Raw genomic sequence first — 17991 nt, forward strand, 5'->3', positions numbered from 1 at the left:
CCCCTCACAGTTGTCATGAAGGGCAAAATTAGCTATATACCACAAAAAAACACTTTTTGTACCCGTCACTTAAAATACGTAATTGTCCCGTATTTAAAGGTAAAATGATGAGTCCCGTATCAAATCAATACGGGACGCGATTTGTCCCGTATTTTACAAAGGCCAACAAGCTGAATCAACAAATAAGTATTTTGCACGGTTTATAATGCTAATAGCAATTATAATTAAATTAATTTCATAAGAAGTTAGAGAAGCTCATCTTGGTCTTTGTTTCCATGGCGATGAGCACAGCATGCGCTAAACCTGCATGGTTTAAAACATCTAGAGCTCACATCTGCCCTTTGAACACAAGACTCTCCAGATGTAGAGCTGAACAGGAAAGTTATCAATGGGTCTATCCCGTATCTAATGATGAATGCGCAGTTTGCAGAGAAGCATTTGAGTTGCTCACGGTGGACTGTCTGACTTAAAGGGATAGTTCACCCAAAAATTAAAATTTTGTCATCGTTTACACTCCCACAAGTTGTTTCAGACCTGTAATAATGTCTTTCTTCTGTTGAGCATAATAGAAAATACCAAACAGTTTCTGGTCCCCAATGACTCTGATAGTATTTTTCTCTACTATGGAAGTTACTGAGAACCAGCAGCTGTTTAGTTACCCACATTCTTCAAAGTATCTTATTTTGTGTTCAACAGAAGAAATAACTTGCAGGTTTAGAACAACCTGGGTAAATTATGACAGAATTTTCATTTCTGGGTGAACCATTCCTTTAAAGTGACAGACACATCTGTGCTTCTAAAGGCATAACCCTACTGTTTTATTTAAATTTGGATAGTCTGTTAGAGCTTGATAGACATAATTATTATATTTTTAGACATTATTAGACAGATGAATTAATGATTATAATTTATGTTAGACCCTATATATTAATTTATCATTTATAATAATCATAAATATATACATAATAAATAATCATATGTCATATACAATTTGACATTTTAAAAAGTAAAAAAATGCTAAATTATTTAGATTTAATGTAGTCCTAATTTAAGCAAATTAATACAAAATTTAGAACAACCTGGGTAAATTATGACAGAATTTTCATTTCTGGGTGAACCATTCCTTTAAAGTGACAGACACATCTGTGCTTCTAAAGGCATAACCCTACTGTTTTATTTAAATTTGGATAGTCTGTTAGAGCTTGATAGACATAATTATTATATTTTTAGACATTATTAGACAGATGAATTAATGATTATAAATTATGTTAGACCCTATATATTCATTTATCATTTATAATAATCATAAATATATACATAATAAATAATCATATGTCATATACAATTTGACATTTTAAAAAGTAAAAAAAATGCTAAATTATTTAGATTTAATGTAGTCCTAATTTAAGCAAATTAATACAAAATTTAAATTAATCTAATCCAGGTAACAGCTGCAGAACTGTCAAAAAAAGGCTAATAAGAATGAATCATTTACATACATGAGCATGTTTTCTCATAGTGTATTGTTGAGCTATGAGTTAGAGGTCTACACGGGTCCAAAAATTCGTAAGAGACCCGTAAATGTGCTACACTGAACCGACCCGGACCCGTCTATTATTTTGAAAGTTGGACCCGGGCCCGTGCAGAACCGAGATATGTCAAAAATGTACTAACCGGAACCGACACGGACCGTCAATTATTTGAACGATGGACCTGAACCCAGCTGGGAAGACACAGACCTGACTGGACCCGATCGGCACATATTCCACAGCAAATTGCTATTAACAAGTCGATAAACAAGTTGCGAAAATTTAACTTTTTGTCTTACCTAATGTAAGAAGCCTTCTCCCTTGTACCTGACTGTGATGCACACAATCCTCCTTCCATCCGTTTTATTCCTCTCTTGCCAATTGAAATGCGTAAACCACTCATTATTCCAGTTTCAAAAGTCCACTTACTGTCACGGTGACGGATGACAAATGCGACTTTGCAGTTTTGCATTTGTATTTCGAGTCAACTTGCATAATAATTTAGACTGTTAGCCTATTTGATAACGATTGCTCGTCCAGTGCCATGGCTGCTGACGTTAGCTTTACTTGTTTGCTATCATCTCTGTGCTCTCTGAGAGTCTGAGCAAAAATATTAGATATAACACCAAGACGGTTCATTCATAATATTATAAAAAAAATAATCAATAATAACTCACATCACTCATGAAGGTATCCATTATCACCATGCGTGTGCATTAACTCCGCCCACCCTGCTTCTGATGATGTCCCTCGTGTTTTTCAATTTAAAGTTGAAAGTTACAAAACAACACACACACAGCGCTGACTGACTCTGATAACGGCCGGGTGTTCTCCGAGTCTGATTGACTCGGGTATTACACACAATGTTAAACAGACCCGGGACCCGAAGTAATAGATTGGGACCCGACCCGGACCCGGCTGACCATTTAAAATATAGCCCCGAACCCGTAGGTTGGGTCCTTGGGTCTCGGGTCCTCCGTGTAGACCTCTACTATGAGTTCCTCACTGATTATTTGTGCCCCTTTTTTTTTTTTTTGGGGGGGGTTGGGGGGGGGGGGTGTCGTGAATGGGTGTCCCTTATTTTGGCTCGCTGAAGGTGGCAACCCTACTGTAAACATATTTTTTTCTGCTTCCCTTTTGGAGCCAGCCTCTAGCGGCCAGTCGATGAATTGCAGTTTTAGTCACTTCCTTGTTGGTTTCAGAGTGAGACCGGAAAGTTGCTGCTTGATATAGTAACATCGGTTAATGGAAATGCCATCATTTCACAATAGTTTTTTATCAACATTTATCAAATATTGCAAAACATTTGTGCAAATTTGTAGTGGAGACACATCTTGTGTTTGTTCAATCACATTGTTTTAGTTCATCATTGTTTAAGTTTATCTAAATACTGATAAAGCGTATGTGTTTGGCAGAAATGAGGAAAAGTCTAGATCAATGTGGTGACATCAAAGTAATGTTCCACTGATCATTCAAGCTATAAAGTTCAAGCTATTGAGTGTTTTATTTTCAAGAAGCATCTTATATATATGCGTATCTAACGTGTCCTTTTTGGTGCCATAACGCTCATGTTCGGTTATGTTGCTCTAGTCTATCAGGTCTTCTGTACCTTTTTCACTGTAAATATTTGCTAGGGCTCCTATTCGTGTGTGTGCGAGTGTGACCCAGCTGCCTCCTTTCTCTTGCCCCCTCCCTTCACTGCCCCTGTGTGTGTGTGTGACTGTTCAGAGACTCTCTGTCTGTCTGTGTGTGTGTGTGTGTGTGTGTGTGTGTGACTGCCAGAGGGGGTGGGGGGTCGGGGTGGCCGCTTGCCGAATCAGCCCCTCCAGTCTCCTAGCAACAGAGCTGTTTGGAGCAGGACGGGTGAGAGAGGAAAAGAGAGAGAGAGAAAAGCGGAGAGAAAGAGAATAGGAGGGATAGAGAAGAGGAGAGGGGGATTGAAAAATATGCTACATCTGGAAAAAGCCAAGGCTTGCGGGGTCTCGAGAAAATAGAGAGACAGATAGTTTTAGAAGGGGAAATGCTGATTGCTGCTGCTGACAATTCACAGCTCTTCTTTAAAATGATGAGAGGATGATGAAACCGTGCACTTTCAGGCCCAGAAAGCAGCATCTCACACACGCCAGTTCAGCTCTACAGTGGTTTAATGATTAAACACACACGCTGTTTCTCTACATCGGGAACAAACAGTCAGCTCTACCTGCGAATCTAAACACTGCGCTTTTGTGCTTTGAGGAAGAGTGAGAAAAGAATGCGTACACCTGATCAGGGTTAATAACTGAAGCGAAAACACTCATTGTGTAAGTCATACTTTCTGCTGTCACAATTGGTTACTGTTAATTGTATTAGTAATGTTCCGCCACTTTCAAATTTAAAAATTATTTTTTTTATATTTTTAATTCTTGATTCTGATTGGTCGATCGTTGCATTCTGTAAATATATTTGAACACTATAAATTGTTATTCACCATTGTCACAGTCAATTTATTTCTTATAGAGGAGAAAAAAAAGAAAATTGTGTCATCATTTTCAGACGTTTCCTCAGAGGAACCATTTTAGTGCAAAACATCCAGATATGTCAGAGATTTTACAGTAAAACCGCAGCGGACATGCTGCTCTTCTGCAACTTCAGACTCCAGGCCACTAGGTGGTAGCCTGGTTTATTTCATTTAACTGAGCATTACATTCGCGAGTCATAAGCATATTATAACAACGCTTACGCTTAACTAAGAATAATGGTCAAATTTATAACTGTTAATAGTCTAAAATAAGATCTTCATTATGATGTATGCAGCCTACAAATGCGACCTCCGGAGGATGCAGCCTTCCGTTTGAGAAACGGCCTAGTAGTGGGTTGGAGTTATTTGGGTTGGAAATGGCATGAGGTTGAGAAAATAAACTTTTAACTGTTCCTGTTCACAGTAAATAAATAGTCAGCCATTTGTTTGCAGTCTCTTTTCTCATATAATAAAATTTCAACCCAAATTACATTAGATTCAACTTTATTGTTATTGTGCAGAGTCAGTGAAATACAATATTTCATATCCGTTTATTAATTTATTTGCAAAGTAGCCATGTAATAAAACAGATGATGTACAGTTAGTCATTATTGCAAAATAAACCACTTTAGGGTAGTATCAGATCCTATTGGGATTTATTTTGCAATCCGATTTAAATGTGATGTTGTTTCTATTGCACACTCTGCAATTCAGTGAACTTTACACTGAACTGGCCCATATTTGGATCCATGTGGGTGCAGTATGGCGTCACCGTGTGTCAGGTTTGGCCCAAGTTCGGCCTTGGGTAGAGCTGAACAGATCACTCTGATCCTGCTGGCCTACTTTAGTCACCCACACACTTGTGTCCCAGACTGTGATGTGCCCTCAGATTGGGGAAAGGAGCAGGGGGGGGGGTAGAGGAAATATTTGTGTCTGTGAGCGCATGTGTGAAGGCAACCGGAATGGAGCAATCGAGCTGAGATGGAGATATTTGTAGGACAGAGAGAGTCAAATACACACAGTCCTCCCCCCACGGCTATGGCCGAGCCTTTCTTCTCAAAGGTATTGCAGGAGTCTGTGTCTGGTGTCCTAGAGGGACCATTTCTAGAATATTCTCTGGTAGCACTTCCTTGTTGGTTTCACTGCATAGGTGTGGCGCAGTCACCTCGTGACCAAGATCATGAAAACCAGGTTGGTGCATGTTTGACTGATCGTGGCATAATAAGAGTGATAATTGTGACGAGAGGAGGGAACGCATGCATGAGTCGGACGGCTGGAGAGGGCCGGATTAAAGCGAGCCTGCTCTATGCGCTGGTTTTAGTTGCCATGGCAACTTTCATTACCTGGCACTTGGGAAAGGGGGAGCGAGAGAAAGAGGGAGAGAGGGAAGATGGAGTGGGACAGGAGAAAAAAAGAAAGGAGAGCAGCAGAAAGAGAGAAAAAAAGGAAAATGTCTTGGGGAAAAGGTGACAGAGAAAGCAAAACATGTGGAGAAAAGAGGGAAAAAAAATGTTAGGCCCTCTGGGATTCAAAGTAGAAATGTGTAGTTAAAGAATGAGGGAAAGAAATTAAGTGAAGAGGAAGGAGAGTGACTGCTACTTCCTTCTTTTGCACCACACCTGCTGTTGTGTGTGTTAAAAATTAAAACAGGCAATACAAGCACACTTAATTTGTGCCAGGTATAGAATCTAGTAACACAACGAAAGAAAGCAATACTGAAGTATAGAAAAGATGTTTGTGAGAGTGTAATTTTTAAATGTTAATATAAATAACCAAAATAAAATCCAATTTAACATTAAAATAATCAAGTTTATTATTCAGAGGTGAGCTATTAGTAAAAGAACAAAATCCCCCCAAAAAGTGTACTGTAGCTCTGTGGGACTTCATAAAGAATAGCCTGGCAAAGCAAGAGCAGCTGAACCACTGGTGTGATTTTGCGGCAGGGCTAGCTGCTTGACCAGTGAAAGAGGAGTGTTCCGGAAACCTGTTTGAAAACAGTACTTTTGCAGTTCCATTTTGTTGATGCTAGTGGCACAACAATTACACATTTCGCATTTAAAAGAAGTTAAATAAATTACAGTTACTTTGGAAAATGATGTGTCATTCTGAAGTAAAGCCGAGAAAGAAATAAAAAGAGAAAAAGTTGTGAAAGCAACAAGGAACAGGTGACATCGGGCCTGTGTGGGACTGGGGGAATAAGAAGGTTGTCTCAGCGAGCAGAGTTCCGGCAGGTGTCACATGACCTGCTGCCCTGCACACCTGCCCGAGTGCGCTGCCAGTTGCCATAGCGACAGGGTCAGCTTTATGGAAAGCAGGGTTGAAGGTTGCGATGGTGGGAGGTGGGGCTGGTTGTGTGTGTCTGTGGTGAAGAAAGCAGTTATTTTTAAAATGCTGCAGGAAAGTGTTCAAAAACCACACTGTATTTCTCTCACACACAAATCTAAACGGTGGATATATTCTGTAAGAAACCCCTTGAGCTGTGGAGGACTTAATATTAGATTCAGATCAATGAACGTCTGAATAATACACTGTACAAAGAGACTCTCTTAGCCTTATACATAGTCACCATAACCTCGGGGCGGTACTCATAAAGCCCTGTAGCACAGGTGCTGTTTAAATGACTGAGATCAGCATTAATGTGGAGAATGCAACTCACAAATCCAAATAATGTATGAGCTGAAAAGATTTGTGCCCATAAAGATGCCAGTCTGTGGACTGGTGCAGGCAGAGTTCAGCTGGTTGCTGTGTCATTACTGCTGTCAGAGGCCTTTAAGCCTGTCAGAGTCATTCTTACTCCTGAAGTCTCATTCTACCAAAGCAGACTACAGTTTACTGGTCTAAAACACATACAGAATTGCTTTGCAGCTGGAATGGTGTAATGGGGATTTTTTTGGAGCAAATTTATGGTTTAGGACTTTCGCGGATTGTAGGTTTTTACACTTATTGTCATTTTACATCAGGGCTAATATTGCGAGCTGCTTCAAAAGAGACAAACAATCATAAACTAAACAGAGCTTACCTCATTCAATATTCATGAGCTTTGTACAGTCGCAGAAACTTCACATGCTGTTTAGTGGCATTGTTTGAGAGAAAAATGAAAATGTCAAACAAATGCAACGGGAGTGAAGATGAGAATATGTTATTTGTTTTTGTACAGAGCTGTTATTTGAACAATCAGTGTTACTGACCTCATGAATATGCAAATAGGAACATTAACCCAGGGTCTGCAAATGTACAGTGGGAAATCTAGAAACCTGAATTGAAACCCAGTAATACCCATTTGCGGTGGTTGTGAAAAGCCTAATAAAGTATGAGTGATAGGCCATGTTCGCACTGCAAGCCTTAGGGGCCGTTCACACAGAATGCGTTTTTCCATTCCTCTACACTTTTTTTCCATTGCGTGTCTATGTAAACACACTAGACAGATGTGTTTCACCATTGCACTTACGTCGCGGTGCTCAAGTTAAAGTAATTTCAACTTTTAAAAAACGCATCTTGAATATATTTCCCCATTCCACTGCCTGCATCTTGTGTTTTTCAAAGCAAAAACATATTCTTTGTAAAAGGCCGCTTGGTGCTCAATTCTGATTTATAGCTCAGGTCAGGTTTTTTTGTTTGGCTTTTAGCATTATTTTTTAAATATGGCCAATATCCCATTTGAGTGTGAATTGGTGAACTGAAATAACCCGCATACGCAAAAGAACAATAACAAAGATGGCACTCAGAAAGCTGGCCAAAATCAGAATCAGAAAGATAAGATTCCATGTGGTTTGTGCTGTTCACTTTTCACTCTTCAAAAGGCTACTTTTGCCTGCATTCTAAGGCCCTGTTTACACTAGTATGTTTTCGTTTTAAAACGCATAACTTTTGCTACGGTTATGCCTATCGTTTACACTACTCCGACGTTTTCGACCCTCAAAACGGAGACTTTTGAAAATGCTGCAGACCCCGTTTTAGTTTGAAAACTTCGGGGTTGCAAACGGAGCAAAACGGAGACTTTTGAAAACGATGGCTTGGCTGCCCACATTCGCTGTGCGTATCCTTGATGACCGTGTAAACAATAACATCATGCTCATTGTTGTGCCCATAGACATGTATGAGTAGATTCCCCATTCGACCGCTCCAAGCACGTAGATGCGTCTGCTATCTAAATATTAGGAATCTACCTATACATATCTATGGTTGTACCTGCATGAACGGTCACGTGACATGCATTTTCGGTTGTGTAGTGTAGACGGAGATCGTTTCTGAAACGCAGTGGAAACGCCAGTGTTGACGATGATAATTTTTATTCTGTTTTAAAATGAAAATGCACTAGTGTAAACAGGGCCTAAACGTAGCTATACTTTTTAAATGATGACCTTTCTTCTCTTTTTCATAATCACATTTTCTCTCTGTCTCTCTGCAGTGTTCAGATGGAGGGGCGGCCCAGGACAGCTCTTTGAAGCGGGTTGCTGTGGTGGAGGATTTTTTTGATATCATCTATGCCATGCATGTCGAGATGGGGGCAGATCCCGGACGAGCACCCAAACACGCCGGCCAGAAAAAGACCTATAAGGCGGTGAGCAATTATTCAGTGCATAAAAAATAGTCAAGACAAACTTAAGGGAAACGCTTTACTCTTGCTATAAAAGTACATGCAGCATAGGCTTCGTGTGCAGCAATGTGCAAAACTGCCCCCTATTTATTCTTACGACCACACAAGCAACTCTAAAATAGAACATCTGAATAACTATAATGAGTGGAGGCTGTTGCTGGGGAAACAGCAGCCATTTTGAAACACCTGTTGAGCCATTGTAGACTATACAGCAACGTCTAAACTTTAGATAAAATAACACATTTTGTGGATTTACTCTTTTTAATGCAGTAATGCACTAATGCATGCTAGCGATGCTGGCCAGCTTTTTCCGACTCGCATCCACCCACGTATGTGAAAAACAAACTAATGCAATCTAAAATCTTTTTAAACCTGAACTTGTCTGACCCACCGATGTAAGTCAACATCACTACCTCTCAAACTGTCAAACATGACAAGACCCAAGTGACAAGTATTGCATCATGGGACTTATATAAAGCTGCCTGGCTCGCCAAGCCCAGAGGAAAATTATATTGCTCAAAGTTTGCCCTTTCGTGAATCAGGACTTCTATTTTTTTTACTGAAATCACAGTTTTTATCAGGAAAAATCTAAATTGAGATATTGAATCCTCTTCATATTGAAATCTCTGACTTTGATAGCAGACTTGGGAAATCTGTGCAGTTTCTGACTTTGCTGAGATCTTTTCTGAAACTCAGAGATACATGTGATATTACTGGATTTTCTTTTCAGGAGAGGCAGAAGATGCTTAATTTACTGTATAGGAAAAGCAATTTATTTAATATTGCAGAGATCCCATCTGTTATTTTTCTTCACTATGGTAGGACTAAAAATGATCATAGCCAGATGATTACTCAGTGGATTTCATTTTGGACTGATATTCAGCTGCGTTTTAAGTTGCCCAAACTGCAGGTATGAGTCAACCTGTGCATCACCTTGGCAAACCTTTTGTCTCCAGTGTACCTCTCTATTTTCCGTCATATTCTTTCTTTCTCTGACTGTCTGAGAAGTCTGAGAGGTCTCAAATACTTAAGTGTCAGACAGAGTTTTTGTATGATATTTAGTGGAGAAAAAGCACTGACCATTTTTGGTTCATTTCAAAACAACTCTGTCCATTTTTTTTCTACTGGTGCCCATAATAACGAGTGCTTTCTCAACCACTATTCTTAGGTGTAAAGGGAGTTTTGTGTGTGTGTGTGTGTGTGTGTGTGTGTGTGTGACTCACCTCTCCTTTATCTGAGACACTGGTGAATGAAGTAGGAGGAACAAGCATAAATGAGTTAGCGACTGAATCTGAGGGACCAAATACACTCTCACTGAACTGTCATGCAATGCTGTGAGAGGGATTTCATATCACATGCCTTTATTCTTGTGCAGTGTAATTTCTCTGAGGCTTCACTGGAGTGTTTTGTGTAGTGTGTAATTATAAACAGGCTATTATGTTTCTTAGCACATACATTCAGCCTATGTGTTATTGAGTTATTGCTTTGCTTATTATTTGATAATGAGGGAGAGAGGAAGTCGATATGAAGTACAACCTAATGCAGAATTTAGAATCTGTTCCAATTAAATCAGAACACACAGACTAGACTTAACATATATTCTTCAAAAGTAGGTAGGGGTGCAAGTGTGTACTGAGTATACTTGATTATGCTCCCTTGTGCTGTGATTCCTTGGTGTGTGAAAGCAGGTGTCGGGTTCCAGCCCCCACTAAGCTCTGTGCTAATCACCTAATTAAAGCAATTAACTGTCTGATAGCCATGTTTTTGACATTTGGCACACATTGAACCTCTCCAAAACTGCTGGACTGTCAGACAAGTAAAGATCAGTGCACTCTAAGTTCTCACCCGATTGGCTGTGACCTTCAGAAATCAGCTGTAATTGGCTTGATTTGCTCTGGTTGAACTGACTTTCATTGGCTGTATCCAGCTGCAACTGACTCTGATTGGTGGTGTCCAGAATCATTCTACAGTTTTACATCAGTGGCCCTGTCCTAAATGCTTTTGACTCAAGATTGTCCAAAGTTATTACAGATTAATATATTATATTAATTATTTTGATTAAGTAAAATATTATACAACCTAAAATAATTATACAAATTATTTATTATATTTATTGTAATATTTATTTTTAGGGGATTCTACTACTGCTATTGATAATAATAATTAGCAATTATTTAAATTAAATTATTAAATTAAATATTAATTAATTAATTGATATAAATTATTTTGATTATATATTACCAAATAATCTAAATTAATAATAAATCTTATTAATTATTAATTAATCATATTTATTCATTTTATTGTAATATTTTAAGAGGGGACTAATAATAATAATACTAATAAAAGTAATTGCATGATTAATTACTGGAAAATTAATTCGTTTGATACTATATTGTAATACAATCTAAAACCATAGTACCAATTATTGTTATTATTATTATCAACAACAACAACAACTGTAATAATAATAATAATAATAATATTTAATATTATGTAGGCAACCCCTTATGCACTTTCAGATATGCATATAAATCAGCTCTAGATAATTACTGTGACTACAGAAAAGACCAAAAATAAATAAATAAATAAATAAAAAATCAAGATCACCCTTCCTGTTCTGACCCGCTACAGTTTCGTACTGCTGTTGTCTGCATGCTGCTCTCTAGTGGTGGCATCACAGGACTGCAATGATGTTCTATTGAGATTGATACCACTCAAGGGGCATCTGTCACACCACTACCTGAAATTCTATGCATTACTATGCATTATTACTTTTTTGTCTTTTTATTACAAAATTAAATGCATTTCTGTGGCTTTGAAATGTTCCTTTTTGTGTATAAACAGTGTTGTCATACTGAACCTCAGCTTGTTCTCTCGAAGGAGGGGGGGGGCATTCATTGGTTTGGCCACACACACAAAAAGGAGCACCCCCATTACTAAAGATGCAAAAGATGTTTGTGTATGTGTTGATGTGTGCGGGGGTGGCAGGGGCTGCACAATGTCCTTGGGGCAACGTTCACCTCCTCTCCTCAGCCAGTGCCCTGGAGAGCCCTGCTGTCAGGTCTCATAGCACAAGCAGCCCACAGAGACCAGCCCTGCCAGCCTGGGAGGAGGGGGGCAGTCTGGGAGCATGGCATTCTGGGAGGTGCGGTTTTCCCTGTGTGGCCTTTTCCCTCTGTGCCGCCTAAGGGGGGAGGGTGGTGGGCCTACCATTCCTACTGCTCCATCACCCTCTCTGTGTGAAGGTCGCACACAGAAAGCCTGCAGGAGAAGAAAGCAAGAGCAAAAGAGAGATGAGACAGGGATAGAAACAGACCAGAAAAGAGAGGGAAGGGAAAAGAAAACCGAGGCATTGCAAAAGAGACATGAGTTTGTATATTTTTATTTATGTTGTCCCTAGTAGGAAAATTAATGTTCCTGAAAACTAGTGTGCTGCCTTGCTCCCTACACCCCGCAAAAGCAGCTGCCTTCTAAGTGAACAGCCTTCATGTTGCAGGCACACTTATTATGCTGGCAGCTCAGAACACAATAACTTATTTTTGTCATTATGCTCCCTCATTTCAGCTTCTCCGTTTGTTTAATCTCCCCCAAATTGTTTGCTGACTCCTTTCCACTCTCTCTTTTGGTTGTCAGATTGCAGAGACCTACGCATTTCTTCCACGTGAGGCGGTGACCCGTTTCTTGATGAGTTGTGGAGAATGCCAGAAAAGGATGCACATCAACCCCAGCACAGCAGAGTTCAAAGGTCAGACGCCATCCTTGCAATTTCATGTCTAAATTTGCCATTTTTAATGGTTTTGAACTGTGCACACGAATGTATCGCTTAGTAAATTGCTTGTTTTTGTTCATTTTATCTTTAATTAAAGTTTTGGGAGTGCATTGCCCTTTAGCGGTAATTAGGAGGACAAGATTTCCCAAATCTTCGTTAAAGTCAGACTCTTTTTGATTAGCCACAGAGGCAAGACTAAAATTCTGCACTTCTACTGGCCCCTTGTAATTAATGCATGGATAATCTGACCCACAGACTTCCTACAGTAAACATCAGATTAACAAAAAAAGAAAGAAAATTAATGCTAAATGAAAAACACAAGCAATCCTTCAAGACATGACATAGCAGACGCTCATGTGATGACCTTCAAATATGCCTTCTATCTGGATATTTGCATCATTTAATTCAGAGACAGTAGTGCTGTTACAAGTGAAACTGCTTTATTATTGTCAGTGTTTTATGACTTATTAAATCAACAGCGCAGCAATAAGCACCTTTACTTGAACATGAATCAGAAGGGATTTGTAGAGATTGGGTCATTTTCCTACAGCTGAGATATTGTGCTCTATATGCTGTAAGTCAGCTATCTGCGCAGATGTGACGTCGGTCTGCCATTAGTCACAGGCTGATGTGACTAAATTCACACAGATGAGCTTGATTTCTATGAACTGAAATGAGCTGAAAAAATATCATTCACAAATGTGTAAGCTAATTCACATTCACTAAAAAGTTGTATTTGCAAACAGCAGTTCACATACTCATAACGTAATTCGTTTACAAAATATGATTTGCAAATGCAAAACTATGCATTTGGAGAGAATGAATGTTAAACAAACTTTGAATAGTGAATTAGCTGATCATCTCCTGCCTGCAGGGGTTTTAAACGGTTGAGTCATCCCTGCTTTCCAAAGCAGTTTATAGAATAACATTTTGCTATTGAGCTGTTCACGCTATATAGCGGCTGGGAACCCTGTAGAGTCAGAAGATGTGTGTCCAAACAGAAGCCTGTCTGCGTTTATTGTGTTTGATTTTAACAAAGACCCGAGGGGGTTTCAGCAGGGTCTTTTGGAGCTTTGTCTCAAGAGCGCCTTCTAAAGGACAGAACTGAGTCATGCACATTACTGAGAATAGGATTGAATTAGATAATAATGAATTAGACACAAATCTTCATAAGTAATAAGCTTTTTTACCATTCAATTTTAGGGTTAACAAGGTTTTGTTTTTCTTTAATACTTATATCCAGCTAGAATGCATTAAATTGATCAGAAGTGACAGTGAATACATGTAGAATGTTTTAAAAGATTTCTATTTGAAATAAATACTATTCTTTTGAACAAAATGTATCTTGGTTTCCACAAAAATATGAAGAACCATGAATATGAAGAAATATGAAGAAATGTTTCCTTAGCAATAAATCAGCATGTCAGAATGATTTCTGTAGGATCATGTGATAATAAAGACTTGAGAAAGGGCTGCTGTAAATGCAGCATTGTATCACTGCAGTAAATTACATTTTAAAAGACTAAACAGGTATTATAAATTGTAATACTATTTTATAATATTTCTGTTTTATATGCATTTTTCATCAAATAAATGAAGCCTTGGTGAGCATAAGAGATGGCTTTCAAAAGCATAAAAAATCTTACAGTCATCATACTTTTGAACAGTAGTGTAATCAATCAATCAATCAATCAATGTGAACTTTAATTTGTTGTTTTTCACCTACAGAGAACGACCGGCCCACCTCTCTGGTCCCAGACCTCATCGATTACAACATGCCTCTCACTGCCACCTATCTAAAACAGATGAAACTACAGTGCATGAACACCAATGAGCAGGTAGGTAGAAGCCAAGCAAGAGAGTGAGAGGTACAAAAGCATGGATAGATGCTTTGTTTTACAATCCTTACAAAAATGTCAGTTTGGTTTTGTGATCACAAACATTGAAGTTAAAATAATTTTGTGTTGAAGTGATGTTTCCAGTCTGTGAGTTTGCTGACAGCTCCTAAACCTGACTTTTAGAGACAATACATGATGCTAAATATGCCTCAGTATCTGGGCAAAGAATTTAATGTAAAAGTCACCCAGCTCAAATGAACTGCGACAAGGCCTTATGGTGCAATGTGTGGTTGTCAAGGTAAGCTCTTATAGACATGGTTGCCTCAGCAACAGTATATGTGATGCCTGGAATAGCAAGAGCTGGATGTGTCTGTGGGTCACTGTGCTATATAAATGGGGTGATGGTAAATACACAACTCCCATCTTTGTGAAAGACAGTTCCTTATAGCACTGAAATACACTGAAGTACATGGATGTAATTGTATGGCTGAAAGTAAAGAGCATGTTTGTAGAATATCTTTAGAATAGCTAAAGATACGCCAGGGCACATCACTGGGTCAAATGCATTTACAGCTCCCTGAAAAGCTGTCAAGATTTTTCTTTTCCAGGATCACTTTAACTCATGTCTGCATCTCATAACAGAACATAGTATAAATGACAGTGCAGTTAAGAAAGCTTGCTAAGATTGCATGCAAAGCATGAAACATACAGAGGTAAGTCTATATCACTGGAAAACCGAACAGTGAAATTAATTAAATGAAATGAGTTAACTTCACTCAAATAATAATGAAAGTTCATTGGAATTGAAATAAGTTCTGTAAATTTAAAATGTTGTTGTAGTAAGGTGAACTTAAAATTATTGCGTTTTCTAGTTCCCAGCATGCTTTGCATCAGACAACAAGGAAAATAAATGTAGAAATTAAGTGTTATTTTGTGTGTTTTTACACAAGATTAACATAGAGCGACATAAGTTAGTACTTAAATGTTGTGTTGTGTTAGGGTTTCTGTTATGTTGGTTTTGTAAATAAAGAGAGAAAAAAATTATCTCTTTATTTATTCCTTCTCTTTCTAGCTTGTACTTATTTGAACATTGTCTAGAAACTTGGGATTACAAGCACTTCCTGTATCTGTTTGCCTCTTTAAGAAGAATCGCTTTATGTATCCCCCAATTGTAAGTCGCTTTGGATAAAATATATGCATTTTTCATCAAATAAATGAAGCCTTGGTGAGCATAAGAGATGGCTTTCAAAAGCATAAAAAATCTTACAGTCATCATACTTTTGAACAGTAGTGTAATCAATCAATCAATCAATCAATGTGAACTTTAATTTGTTGTTTTTCACCTACAGAGAACGACCGGCCCACCTCTCTGGTCCCAGACCTCATCGATTACAACATGCCTCTCACTGCCACCTATCTAAAACAGATGAAACTACAGTGCATGAACACCAATGAGCAGGTAGGTAGAAGCCAAGCAAGAGAGTGAGAGGTACAAAAGCATGGATAGATGCTTTGTTTTACAATCCTTACAAAAATGTCAGTTTGGTTTTGTGATCACAAACATTGAAGTTAAAATAATTTTGTGTTGAAGTGATGTTTCCAGTCTGTGAGTTTGCTGACAGCTCCTAAACCTGACTTTTAGAGACAATACATGATGCTAAATATGCCTCAGTATCTGGGCAAAGAATTTAATGTAAAAGTCACCCAGCTCAAATGAACTGCGACAAGGCCTTATGGTGCAATGTGTGGTTGTCAAGGTAAGCTCTTATAGACATGGTTGCCTCAGCAACAGTATATGTGATGCCTGGAATAGCAAGAGCTGGATGTGTCTGTGGGTCACTGTGCTATATAAATGGGGTGATGGTAAATACACAACTCCCATCTTTGTGAAAGACAGTTCCTTATAGCACTGAAATACACTGAAGTACATGGATGTAATTGTATGGCTGAAAGTAAAGAGCATGTTTGTAGAATATCTTTAGAATAGCTAAAGATACGCCAGGGCACATCACTGGGTCAAATGCATTTACAGCTCCCTGAAAAGCTGTCAAGATTTTTCTTTTCCAGGATCACTTTAACTCATGTCTGCATCTCATAACAGAACATAGTATAAATGACAGTGCAGTTAAGAAAGCTTGCTAAGATTGCATGCAAAGCATGAAACATACAGAGGTAAGTCTATATCACTGGAAAACCGAACAGTGAAATTAATTAAATGAAATGAGTTAACTTCACTCAAATAATAATGAAAGTTCATTGGAATTGAAATAAGTTCTGTAAATTTAAAATGTTGTTGTAGTAAGGTGAACTTAAAATTATTGCGTTTTCTAGTTCCCAGCATGCTTTGCATCAGACAACAAGGAAAATAAATGTAGAAATTAAGTGTTATTTTGTGTGTTTTTACACAAGATTAACATAGAGCGACATAAGTTAGTACTTAAATGTTGTGTTGTGTTAGGGTTTCTGTTATGTTGGTTTTGTAAATAAAGAGAGAAAAAAATTATCTCTTTATTTATTCCTTCTCTTTCTAGCTTGTACTTATTTGAACATTGTCTAGAAACTTGGGATTACAAGCACTTCCTGTATCTGTTTGCCTCTTTAAGAAGAATCGCTTTATGTATCCCCCAATTGTAAGTCGCTTTGGATAAAAGCGTCTGCAAAATGACTAAATGTAAATGTTGAGGTTGGACAGCTTAGCTTATAAGGGTCATATGATGCGATTTCAATTTTTCCTTTCTCTTTGGAGTGTTACACGCTCTTGGTGCATAAAGAAGATCTGTAAAGTTGCAAAGACTAAAGTCTCAAATCAAAAGAAATATTCTTTATAAAAGTTAAGAATCAGCCACACCTATCTAAAACGGCTCATGCTAACACGCACCCACATATCTACCTCACTATGTGGGAAGATTTGCATAACGCCATGGTCTTCCAAAAGAGGACGATATATTCGCTTCGTCATGCCTAGAGCTGATCCGTGCTGGTCGCTGAGGGAATACATCAACTTAGTGCTGTGGATCGCCGGATCGGCTTTCACCGTGTACGAAGCCCTGGGTCGTCACATGTGCTTGCCGCTCCTTTGTCGGATCCGCCGGCTGCACCGTTCTCAACCCCGCCGCCTCTGCTCACGCTCAGCCGGGACTTCCGCTAGGCCACTGTGTTTTTCGTTGTGAAAGTGAAACTACTTTGTTTGGTCTTCCAAAAGAGGACACGACTACAAATCAGTTGTTAAGTTGTATTTACAACACTGTTCCGGAACAGTTTAACCCAAATATCCAGATGTGTGCAGCACATTTTATGGAGGACTGTTTACTGATCCTGGGAGAGTAATGTTAGACTAAAATGCCGGCAGTTCTGACTCAAGTAAGTACATTTTCATTTAAAAGATTTGCTACTGATGATTCAAACGCGAGTGTTGGGCAGTGTGGAGTAGCACTTGTTGTTTGTCATTTCTCTGATCACAAATGCAGACAGGGTTTTATGTTTACGTGGCGCAATGCAACGCAAAGCGTAAAAAGACAGGATAAGTCATTATAATCAGTAATTATCTACCCACAGGATGCATCAAATGCCTCGTTTGTAATGGGTTTTAATGTTTTTGTCTCGTCGCTCCGGCCAGGACACGGCATCAACAGTATGGTGAGGGGCGTAACATTTCCGTCTCATGCTTGAGGTATTCGGCCAATCACAACGCACTGGATAGCTGGCCAATCACAGCACACCTCAATTTTTCAGACCGATGAGCTTTGTAAAAATCGACA

General features: G+C 38.7%; 1 protein-coding gene across 1 annotated transcript in view; it reads left to right on the forward strand.

Moving 5' to 3' along the window:
* The window catches only part of nol4la (nucleolar protein 4-like a), a 58252-nt gene that overhangs the window by 23871 nt on the left and 16390 nt on the right, over nucleotides 1-17991 (forward strand). The window contains exons 2-4 of the mRNA XM_016231178.1: nucleotides 8435-8587; nucleotides 12260-12371; nucleotides 14124-14233. Of these exons, the coding sequence (XP_016086664.1) occupies nucleotides 8435-8587; nucleotides 12260-12371; nucleotides 14124-14233 (375 nt within the window). The remainder of the gene's footprint in view (nucleotides 1-8434; nucleotides 8588-12259; nucleotides 12372-14123; nucleotides 14234-17991) is intronic.

The sequence above is a fragment of the Sinocyclocheilus grahami genome, unplaced genomic scaffold (genome assembly GCF_001515645.1).
Source record: "Sinocyclocheilus grahami isolate Dianchi unplaced genomic scaffold, SAMN03320097.WGS_v1.1 scaffold384.1, whole genome shotgun sequence".
Classification (NCBI taxonomy): domain Eukaryota; kingdom Metazoa; phylum Chordata; class Actinopteri; order Cypriniformes; family Cyprinidae; genus Sinocyclocheilus; species Sinocyclocheilus grahami.